Source organism: Diorhabda carinulata, chromosome 4 (assembly GCF_026250575.1).
Source record: "Diorhabda carinulata isolate Delta chromosome 4, icDioCari1.1, whole genome shotgun sequence".
Classification (NCBI taxonomy): domain Eukaryota; kingdom Metazoa; phylum Arthropoda; class Insecta; order Coleoptera; family Chrysomelidae; genus Diorhabda; species Diorhabda carinulata.
The window spans coordinates 28,863,160-28,875,307 of NC_079463.1; the positions used below are offsets into that span (position 1 = coordinate 28,863,160).

At 31.5% G+C, this 12,148-nt stretch overlaps 2 protein-coding genes across 3 annotated transcripts in view; both read left to right on the plus strand.

Annotated features, from left to right (window-relative positions):
• Positions 1-473: 473 nt before the first annotated feature.
• LOC130893333 (translation machinery-associated protein 7 homolog) lies at positions 474-904 on the plus strand. Its single transcript, XM_057799344.1, has 2 exons — positions 474-544; positions 629-904. The coding sequence occupies exon 2, from the start codon at positions 630-632 to the stop codon at positions 822-824; it is 195 nt and encodes a 64-aa protein (XP_057655327.1). The 5' UTR covers positions 474-544; position 629; the 3' UTR covers positions 825-904.
• A 3,359-nt stretch (positions 905-4,263) lies between these two features.
• Positions 4,264-12,148, plus strand: part of LOC130893334 (atos homolog protein A) — a 66,473-nt gene continuing 58,588 nt past the window's right edge. For both annotated transcript variants that reach the window (XM_057799345.1, XM_057799347.1), the window contains exon 1: positions 4,264-4,450. The gene's annotated coding sequence lies outside the window, so the exon portion shown is untranslated. The remainder of the gene's footprint in view (positions 4,451-12,148) is intronic.

The window sequence follows — 12,148 nt, forward strand, 5'->3', positions numbered from 1 at the left end:
CTTTGGGTCGTACTATATTAGATACCTCGAATGAGTAATGTAGAAATAAAGAAAAATAGGGGAGTCTACGTATTTTAGGGGCGCATAAAATATCTTTCGAGATATAGGTACAGTCCGACTGGAGAGCCAAAACGACTACCCAACAATCTATAATCTGATCGTAGTGAGAATAATAAAAACAAATTCCATATTATTTGCATTAAGTAATTATTTTATATTTTTCACGAAACCAAAATATCTTTTAGTTCTATAGAAAGTGTTAAGAAAGTTGCCTACCGTCAATATATTAAACCTACTATAAAATCTACACACTTGCACCTCTGTAGAAAATATAAAATTTCCAAAGAAGACTACAACAATGTTTTCATATTTTTTCTAATTTTGCTATTGAAATTCAAAAAAATACAGTATCACGACACGGGATAACCGGAAACGTAAACGGTACAATGACATAAACGATTAGAAGTAGAAGAAGAAACAGTTCTAAAAAGTCTGGTGCAGTCATATTTTTTTTTTTATTAAAAACCCGTGAAATTGTTGAAAAGTAAGTAAAGAAGGTGATTTTGGTAAACAAAATATTTATTCAAATTACATATTTAATATAATGGATAAAACTGCCAATTTTTAGCATGTCTGGTAGGGAAGGAGGCAAAAAGAAGCCACTTAAAGCGCCTAAAAAAGAATCTAAAGATCTGGATGAAGACGATGTAGCCCACAAACAAAAAATGAAGGAACAGCAGAAAGCCTTGCAAGAGGCGAAAGCAAAGGCATCCCAAAAAGGACCCTTAGTAGGTGGCGGTATTAAGAAATCTGGAAAAAAATGACCATTTGCATTTGAAATGTTATAAGTTGTAAGGACGTGATTTCTATTTTAAATTAAATGTACCTCTGTATAATAAACAAATTTTTTTATATCTATATTCATTTGCAATACTTTTCATAAACTGAAATATTTATTGAAATAAATATGAAAGTGGAAATATTTTTTTTATATTTATAAGGAATATCACATTAGTTGGATAATAAGTGACTATATTTATTGAGTGCAACAAGAGGAAAATGAGGAAGCCAAAATAAAATAATTTTCTTAATGCTGTGATGAAAAAAGGCGCATATGATTTATTTGTTATAGGAATAGTGAGTTTTTTACTCCACCCTATAATTTGTCATAAAAATCGGAAAATGGATACTTTTTCTATATTTAACGAAAATTTTAACATTTTATTGGTTGATGAAAAAAATAATTATTACTTTCATTAACAAAAACAAATTTTTATAAATCAATTGAATCATTGTGGAATTCGGGAAACATAACAAACGATAGGTGAATAAGAGGAATCTTAATCTAATCTAAAAAATGAATAATTTGTAAAAATTGTATAAATTTTTATATTTAATTGTTTTTGTTTTAAACTGTTCATTTTTGTATGTATAATATACATTTTAGAAAAAAAATTAAGTAGTTTCTAGAGACAAATCGGACACTTTTTGGTTTTTAGAATTTGTATGGGCCAAAAAAGTGTTACAATTTTTTATTTCAAGCTTATTTGTCTTCAATTCGCCGAAAAAATGAAAAAAAACATTGTGGACTCCACTACCAAATAATAACCTTTTATTCCAAGCGATCTGCTAATCAGTAATAGATAATACAACAAATATGGGTCTTCCGACCAAAAATCTAATGTAAAATATAGGTATTCTAAATGTTCTGTTGAATAACTTGCATGATATTGAGAAATATATGGTAAGAATCTTGGTTATAGAGAACTTCGAACAAAAATGATTAAAATTATTTCCGTTAGAAGTGCGACATGGTTGCAAACAAATTTTAAAACCCATAGGCATCTCTAGATGAATTTACACAATTTGTAGAACTAACACTCATCTCAATATACTTGAAATTTGAAGATAAAAGATATAAACAAATAAATGACTGTAGAATGGGTCAGGCGTATCAAGTTTTATAGCTCAATTAGTAACTGAAGATCTGAAACTAATAAGCAAACTTAATTATTCCATTTTTTTTATTTTGTGCTTGATTATATTATTGCTGTACCAACAAATGAAATTCAAATTATAAATTAAATATTCACTTCTTTTCAAACAAAACTCCAATTCACAATAGAGATGGAACAAAACTGTAAAACTAATTTTATTAACATCACCCTGTATAAAGTAAATAAAAACAGAATGGTATACAAAAACAACTTGGTCCTTAAGATATTCAATCTCTAAAACATATTTTATCCCACAAAAAGATAATATTATATGAAAATGATTACATAAGGATAAACAAAAACACAGGAATAGTATCACCGATTATTGGAAAATGTTATATTAGTGTCACAAAGGACAAAATATTTTAGCCTTCAAGTCACCACAAAACAATATATAGTGCTTTTCAGATAAAAGTATCCACCTTTAATAACTTTTGTAATACTGGTATTTAGAAAAAATCCAAAAACACGTCAATTTATGTTGGAAGGGGCAAGCATTATGGCTTATTTAAACTTACTGGAAAAGCCACCCCCTCACCCCTAGCAGCATCCCCTTTATTTTTTTAAATTACTTTTCATATTTTTTATGTAAAATTTGGATACTTCTCTTTGAGCTGATTTCAAAAATGTATAATACTTGTAGGTTAAAGTGGTTAGTTTATGAGATAAACAATTTTTCTTTTAAGAGCACAAATTTTACTTATTATTTACTTTCACCTTATTTGCCTGTACTAAAATGGGTTGTACAACAGTTCAAACTCTTTAATCTTTTTAACTGAGCTATTTATTATGAAGTTACAATAAGTGTTCAAAATGAGTACCATTCACTTCCATACAATGGTATAATCTATTTTGAAATGCCTCTCTGACATTGCTTAATACGGCTGGATTTAATTGAAATCTAATTCATTTTCTATCCTCTCTCGTAAATCATCCAGAGATTCTGGTTGGGTAGCATAAACTTTTGTTTTTAAATACCCCCATAAAAAGAAGTCTAGGGGTGTTAAATCCGGTGACCTAGGTGGCCACTCCATCATCTGCCCCCTTCTACCTATCCTACGAGCGGGGAATGTTTCGTTTAAAAATTGTCGGACAGGCATAGCATAGTGTGGGGGAGCTCCGTCTTGTTGAAATACCAGTAAATCTTCGGAAAGGTTATCATCATTTTCTATTATTGTTGTAATACGTGGGTCAACCCCTTCCCTGAGTAACTCAAGATATGATTCACCATTTAAATTTCCGTTGATGAAGAAAGGTCCGACAATGTGGTCACCTAGGATACCACACCAAACGTTTAACTTTTGGGTATGTTGTGTATGGAATTCACGCATAATATGTGGATCACTTTCAGCCCAATATCTACAATTATGCCTACTTACTAAGCCATTTAATGACCATGAGCATTCATCAGAAAAGCAAATATTGTTTAACAATTGTGGATTGTTATTGATAATTTGCGTCATTGATTTGCAAAACTCTAGACGACGATCAAAATCATCTTCATTCAACTCGTGCACCAACTTAACTTTGTATGGGTGGTACTTGAAATTATGTAGAACTCGGAAAACTGTATCTCATAAACTAACCACTTTAACCTACAAGTATTATACATTTTTGAAATCAGCTCAAAGAGGAGTATCCAAATTTTACATAAAAAATATGAAAAGTAATTTAAAAAAATAAAGGGGATGCTGCTAGGGGTGAGGGGGTGGCTTTTCCAGTAAGTTTAAATAAGCCATAATGCTTGCCCCTTCCAACATAAATTGACGTGTTTTTGGATTTTTTCTAAATACCAGTATTACAAAAGTTATTAAAGGTGGATACTTTTATCTGAAAAGCACTGTATATGTGATAATTGTAATTATTTTGATGCTATTTACATGGGAGAAACATCACAATATTTGAATAAAAGATTTAAAATTCATCAAAATGAAAAAATAAAACTGCATGAACAAACTCCTAAAGAGCTTAAAACATATGTTTATTTATAAAACAGGTAAGATAAAAAACGTAAGCAATTTAAATGAATTGTGTAATTCTATTTTATGAATTCCATGTAATAATTACGAAAAATTTAAATTTAATTTCTTCTTTTCTCTTAATTAAACCTCAAATTTCAATAGTGATGACGTAAAGTCTTCGTAATAAATTAAGTTACCCTGTAGATGTAACGTATGTCTTGCGCAAAGTTCCTGATATTTTAAAAATCACGCGCAGGCTGCCTGCCTCCTCTCTACAATTCAACTTTACACTTGACAAAAACAGCTGACTAGTTTTGAGTGAACCTGCGATCTGTCAACTACTGTTATCATAACAAAGTGAAGTAGTTGTGCATTGTGCATAAAACTTTTATCAATTTTCCATAATGTGTAATGAAACAGTTGAAAACTATTGTAGAACTGTTGTTATATAGCACTTGAGGTTTTCGCGCAGCAATTTGGCGATCAAATAAGGTAAATATCCTTTACAAATTGAAACAATGTTAGATAAATGGGTGCCATTTTGTCTACAAATAAATTATATGAATAAATATTGTCATAGTTTCGCATGTGTCATATGTTGTTTTTATATAAGTTCAATTATGTTTTATATAAAACAATGATTAATCAAGTTATTCACGTTTCTTAACCTTCTATTGAATTAGTTGGACATATTGTTCAATATAATTTACGCAATATTCCATTTTATTTCGTTACTTTTTGTTAATTTTCAAATTGGTACTATTAATATCATATTAATAGTGTATGTAACACTAGTTATTGTCGTGAGAAAGGAGGTTTAGCTTTTCTTAATCACAGCTGGTGAAATAGTTGCATACATGTACATGTGCTTAGCTACAATACTTATGCAAGATACGTTTATACAGGGACGAACGTTAAAACAAAATATTGTTTATTCCATTATATTGAAATATTTTATCGAGTAATATATTATCGCATCATATGTTGTATGCAGGGTGATCAAAACAATAATGAATTAGTTAAGAAATATTATTACAATAAATTTTTGATGTAATAATATTAAAGGATTTTACGTTCATTGAAGTATATGTTTCCTAAAATATTTTTACTTAATTTTTTTATGGAAAATCGCAAAAAAAGAAATGAAGGTATACCAATTACAAAACAGCATTAAACAATGGATCGTCGATTCGAGAAGCGACATATTACACAATAAAAGTAAACGTTATAGAAGCTGTCTAAAAGAAAAAAATAAATTCATCACAATAGAAGGCAAAATAAAGAAACATCTTAAAAATGATACAGTAAAAATGGCAGATACAAAATCCATACAAAAAATGGAGTATATTTAGATCTTAATAGGTATAAAGTTGAGGGAAACATAAAGAAATGGTTACAAAAGAGCTATGGAAGTCGAAGGCTTGAATTTTTTGCTTTACTGTCTTATTTTCTTTCATTTCTGCGTGTTCAAGCCTTCTTCTACAGCTGTCGTTTACTCATTCCTTTGTTTTCTTCTTTTTTATCCCACTTTATTCCTTTTTTGTAGTTCTGCTACCATATAGTTACATTACTTTCTGATTTATTCATCTTTTCTAGACTACAGTAACTTTTCTTCCTCTTTTATATGTGTTGTGTATTCTTTCCCAATTTTTTTCATTTTCATCATTTCTTTCTTTTCATTCAAATTTGTTTTTGCACAAATTTTCTAATTATCTTAATACTTCATTTATGTTTTTTTTCCTGTCTTTGCTAGAATCACACTTTGGTATTTATGATCATATAAGGTTGTTTTATCGTGTATCGGCTATTCACTTAGGAACGCGGAGCACCTTTACCTACCTACTCCACGCTCAGACTTAGTTGAGAGCTCAATACTTTACAATGCAAAAAAATGCACAATCACTTGCCAATTAAAATCGAATCGATATCATCTTTTCCCGCTTTTCGCAATAATTTGAGGTCATATTTAATGGAAACTCTGTTTTTACTCTCTAAACGACTAAGTAGTACATCTATGTTTGTTTTTTAGTTTTTACAAGCTTTTTTCTACAAGTTGTAACAATTTTTTGACAATTAAGCATGTCTCTCTGTATATTTCCTACGCTGTGTGTGTTAATTGTCTTGGTTGGTGTTAATTGCATCAGGAGTATTATATTATTTGGTTTTTCTAACTACGTAGACTTATATTTTCATAACTATTTTGTTAGTATCTGGTACTAGTTTATTGGTTCATCATCCTCTTCGGTATCCACATTGATATTTACAGACTTGCTGGTCCTCATACAAAAGAAAAGGTCAAAAAGAAAAACTAGAATTACCAGCAAAAAAGAATGAGTCTGAACAGACTTGCAAATATATGAAATAACAAAACGTATAGGGACAGAGTGCCAATTGGAAAACTGCCAAAATGATTGATCTTCAATCAACAGAAACTGAGTAAAATGTAGACCATTAGAAATGGCTCTAGTGATGCTTATTGGTAGAAGATGAAGTGAATGAAAGAATGAAATAGAAACAAAGAAAATTTGGTGAAAGATAGTGGGTGTTTAACTTATGTTCAACTTTATCATATGTATTTGTTTAATGTATTACTGAATATTGTTTCCCATTAGGGGTTCATAGTCATCACTATATTTCTAACTATCTAGTTAGTGCCGTTAACGTGCCTTTTGATGATACAAACTATTTTTTTCTGAATTTTAATGCTAAAACATGTTAATCATTTCAAATTTGTTGTTCACTTCATGTCAATATTTATGAGAACATTAACAAGGGAATTTATTTTATGTGTACTGTACGAGGGTGGTCCCAGAAGTTTCTGGCCTGGTTAGATTAGGTTAGGTTTGGACAAGAGAACGCTTGGCGCAAGATGGTTTCCGCGTTTGCTCACAATGGAACAAAAGCAGCGCCGTGAAGATGTTTCCATCGAATTTTTGGCAATGTTCCACGTAACAATGGAAGAGACGTTGATCCATCACTTCACACCCGAAACAAAAGGACAATAAAAATAATGGATTGAAAAGGGAGAACCGGCTCCAAAGACCGTTCCATCTGTAGACAAAGTAATTGCGTCGGTTGTTTGGGATGCGATTTTTAAGTGAATATCTCGAAAAATGCAAAACTATAAACGGCGAGTATTATGCGAACTCACTGCAATGTTTGAACGAAGTAAAAACGGCCGCATTTGGTTAAGAAGAAAGTGTTGTTTCATCAAGACAATGCACCAGTTCACACATCCGTTATTTCAAAGGCAAAAATTAATGAACTAAAGTTTGAATTGCTACCTCATGCCCTCTATTCGCCCTCTCGGCTTATTTTCTGTTCCCAGACTTGAAAAAATTGCTCAATAGGCGAAGATATTCCACCAATAAAGGGTATCAAACTTATTAAAATCTCTGGGAAAAGTGTATGGAGCTAAAAGGAGATCACGTTGAAAAATAAATATATTTTTTCCAAAATTTTTGTGTTTTCTTTGTTGGGACAGGTACATCTGGAACCATACTCCTATAGTATACAGATCATCAAATGTTGGAAAGTAATGTAAAGTGTGAAAACCGATTAAACTGTAACCTTGACTATATACATTTAGAAAACCTTCTGGATTATAAAATATAATCAACATTTTTGCTACAAAAACACAGAAAAAAATAAAATTACTATTTTAATCGTATGTTCAATAACGTTCATATGTAAATAACCTATTTCTTTACAAGGGTTTGTTATACTGTATACCTGAACATGTTTAGATGGGTTATAAGCCCTTAAAGCATCCCAGAGACTGAATCGCCTTCTATTTAGGATAAAGAAAGGTTGTTATAGTTTATTTGAATTGTATAACAGGGCAGTTTTTCTCTAGCAAGAGTCTATGTAAGGATATTTACTCAGATAATTTACAATCTGGAAAATACTTTTGGTCTATTAGAAATCTTAATCTTTTCTAAGAAAGTTGGGGAATACGTGATATTCCACTAGCAACAGATAAGGAAACCTCTTCTTGAATATTACCACAATACCAGCACTGCATAGGAAAATCTTTCTTATACCAGGGCCATTCATAAAATATACTGTATTCTACATATTCCTGTTCTCCACGTAGAATTTCCATCATCATTGTATGACCCCTAAATCCGCTTCGGCTGTATATTGACACTAATTAGTGACAAACATTTATCTTATTCATAAATTACGAACTTATTTTCCCAATAATAATTCCAACTCATTTTAGAAATGGAAAAGTTGCCAATACATACCAAAAATCCATTGAACTTAAAGCTATTTAGGTATACCGTTATTTAGACGATGACGTCAATACAGGAAATACTAAATTGTAAAGTGACCTTAAGAGTTCGAGCGTGAACAAGACGTAGGGCTAGAAACCATTCAAACATTTATATTAATGTGATCAGTATCATAGATTATGTATCAGTAATAACAGATTAAATTACTTAACAAACAAATCTAACTAGTGGTCTTATCAGTGGCGTGTCGTTAACAAGTTGATTGATGAATTTCCTACAGATTGTCATATCGTTTTCATACATAAAATATATTCACATTGTAATGGAACGTCACGTTTTACTTTTTTAATACAGTACGTGATAAAATTTGCGTTATGGAACGTACGCTCAGGTGCAAAAGTTGACGAATTACATATTTTTTTATAAAAAATTGGAATTCGTGGTATTTTCAAAAGTTAGAGTTTCATTTCATAGCAATAAATTGAATTGTTTTCGGGTTGATTATAAGAACCAGACCAATTTCATATTAAAATATTTTGAGTTCAGAATTTTGATGTTTTGCTTTCGACAACGTTGGCAGGATTGCACTCTACACCTTTTTTGAAGTGCTGACATAAAGACACTTTCAAGCGAAGTATAAAGAATTACACACATTTGGTAACGATAATATTTGAGGTAGTATAAGGTAGGACCAATTCTATATCTGCTTTATACTGTTGATCACCCTACAACAGATGTCACTATCTTCGCCATGCTTGCAGGTGATACGGCGATTGTAACCTCAAACAGAAACGCTGTTACTGACGAGTTCAACAAAGTAGTATTCCACTCGCGGCGTACACAACATTTTTTAGACGGCGCATAAGATCCAAAACTTTTTCAATTACACTGAGGAAAGAAAATAAATAATAGAGAATTATAAACATTTTTTGATATTTGCAATGTCAATATTAATTTATTAATTATTTGCAAAAAGTAATGTTGATTGTACCTACAGGACAATTATTAATATTTATTGGATTGGATGCAGATGGAATATTTATATGTCCACTAGATGTTGATGGAATCTGTGTAGATGTGTTTGTGTCTTCGATAGAATTTGTTGTTTGATTCGTATTTTTGGTGAAAGAAAGTATTCTGTTAGCAATTTCAATCTTGTTTGTTATTGAGTCATTTATATAAGCTTTAAGGTTATGCAAAATCATCGAAGTGAAACTGTCAACTGTCAACATTGAAGTAGCTATAGTCACATTTAAGGAAGTTGAAGTTGTCTAATCCAGAGCGTCCCGAAAGTGTTTTGCAGTACGGAACACAGTACTCAACTGTTAACTGTCACTTTCACTACATGGAACACTCAAAACGCAGCTTTCGGTATGTAAATGAATACAGAACGAACAACTTTCAGATGGCGTCGTCTAAAAAATTTATAAATGAATGAAGACCTGACGTATCAGAACGTATAATTTCAAATCTGTTCATTACTCCAAAAAGACGACTTCGATATCTATCTAGACGGCGCCTAACCTGGTTAAGCAAATATGGCTGAAGAGATTACACCTTTGCCTGATTTACAGGAAAATGTACTAGCTGAGATCGTTCATTCAAACTATCTTTCACTAACAATGTACTTGTATACAAAACCATTAAAAGCCTATATGGTGACATGGAATTCAAATCTGGGAATCAGCATGCATCATTTTGAGTAGACAGATTCTACTTATGCGATATGATAGTAGCCAGAGTTTTATTTTAAAAGCGGCGTGCTAGATTAAGTCAAACCGCTAACTAGGGTCTCTTCATGTGTAAAAAATAAGTATATAACTTCAGTTGAACGGCCTGAACAGGAGTAGTTCTTACCACTTTTCAAAGTATTTTTTTCGCAGAAGAAAACTTGAATAATGGAGATCGAAGTAACGTTCTGTTCTTTAATGAGTCCAGGTTTTATTTACACGAAACGGTCACGACAGTATCTAGAGAAGAAAAGAATACCCAAAGCTAAAAGAATAAGCTATGAGGAAGACTAAGTATGATGTACATTCCAAGAAACTTATTTGGTTCTTGTCGTTCTATAATGTTAGAAAAGTACATATTCGATAATCATGTGGTACCTTTTCAACTATTCATAGGGTCCACACTGTGCTAGGATCAGAAGAGATCAGCACAGTCTGTATGAATTAACCAGCTTTCAGTTTCGAACTCAATCCAACTGAACATCTATGGGACACACTGAAAACACGTATTTGAAGTTACCACTTGCAAAGACTTCTTTAGTCTTAGAGCGGTGCTTCAGTCAATATAAGACAAAATGGGCCAATTTTTTGTTCAAAATTTCATTGCCATAATATCGAGATGTATTCAAGTCAGTATAAGAGCTCGAGGAGGAGGAAGTATTGAGAACAAATACCATAAACTTCGTCATCATCAGCCACATGCACATCAAGTCTCGAAATAAGCAATAGTAGTCAAACTCTAATCTAATTATGTTGTCAAGGATATTTACATTTTTACAAACATCGTGATGGATGCCCATCAACTGTCCTAATTCACATCTTGTGCTTACAGACCGTCTATTCACAATTGAGCAGTCAGCGAGTGGTGGATTATCTTGGTGCTTTGCTCAAAGTTGAATTGAATCATATCGTTCGAAGTAACAGTTTGAAACTGATCCAGATTTTCTGGTCAGCATTAATGATGAGTCATGGTGCATGTAGTTAGGACCCAGAGTTTGTTCTCACAGGTCAGAGCTTGAATCAAACCTATCAGTGTTCGTCAAAAAAGTTCCTGTTTGTGGTATATAGGGGACGACAGTGCACCTGCACACATCAATATCCGTTCAAAGACATGGTAACGCTGCTCCACACATCTTATTCTCCTGATCTGGTCCCGTGTGACTTTTTTATTGTTTTCACGCATAAAATAGAAATTTTTCAACCAGTGAAATAACTGTATCACTTTTAATGGAGAGTAATTTGAAGAGAATACTTTTGTTTTATGAAAATTTTTAAATTCTATATAATTTGTTGTCCTTCTTCATACATATTTGTTATAATAAAGATTCACTTTTGGTACGGTCCCAATTGCGACATCTTGTATATCATTAAATATAAGGTGCCTTTTAGAGCCATAGCTTGAAAGTTGTTCCCTTCCACTCTTTTCTATTATTTGCTTTCGTTTCCCAGTCCTGAATTCCTCTCTCTCTCTCTTTTACATCTTTCGTCAACTTTTCCTTGGTCTTTATTTTTTCTTGGTCCTCAATGTTTTGTGTCCATTATTTGTTTTTGTTGCTTTAAAATCTGGCATTCTCTATATGTGACCTAGCCACTCTATTTTTTGGATCTTATTATTTTGCTTAGTTCTTTATCTCCAAATAAATTCCGTATTTCGTTATTTGCTCTTCTTAGCCATAATTCTCCCTCTTTTTTGCCTTCCCCCTGAATATTTTTCTTTCCCAAATATCAACTTCTCTTCTTCTGCTTTGTTTCGCCTCACTGTTAGCCTTAGTATTGGTTTGATTTTTTCAATTTCTTATTTCTTAGCCCTTTGGAATACTAATGCAACTAAATGTTCTTGATTTTAGATCTCTTCAGTTTTAAAATTAGTTTTTTTTGATAATTTTTAAAAGATAGATAAAAATTGACGTTTCGACATTTGTTTAAATCTTTGTCGAATATGATAAAAAAGATCTAAATAATTTAAGTAAAATTTATAGCTTTATATTGTAAATTCTAATAAAACTACAAATAATTTGATTGATTAAGTACTGCTACATATTTGAGATGTAAGGACTAAGGAAAAATTAATTTTTCTAATTGGAACAAAGTTCTAAGTTGATTTCATCCTTATTTTGATATTCATGATGAAGGTGATCTATAAATGAATATAAATACACAAATTGTCAGTGTCAATATTTTGATAAAGACTTAAAGAAAAGTCGAAACTTCAAAATTTATTT

Bases quoted from the DNA above. Each gene is read 5' to 3' on its own strand.
- LOC130893333 (XM_057799344.1), top strand. From the start codon at position 630: ATGTCTGGTAGGGAAGGAGGCAAAAAGAAGCCACTTAAAGCGCCTAAA.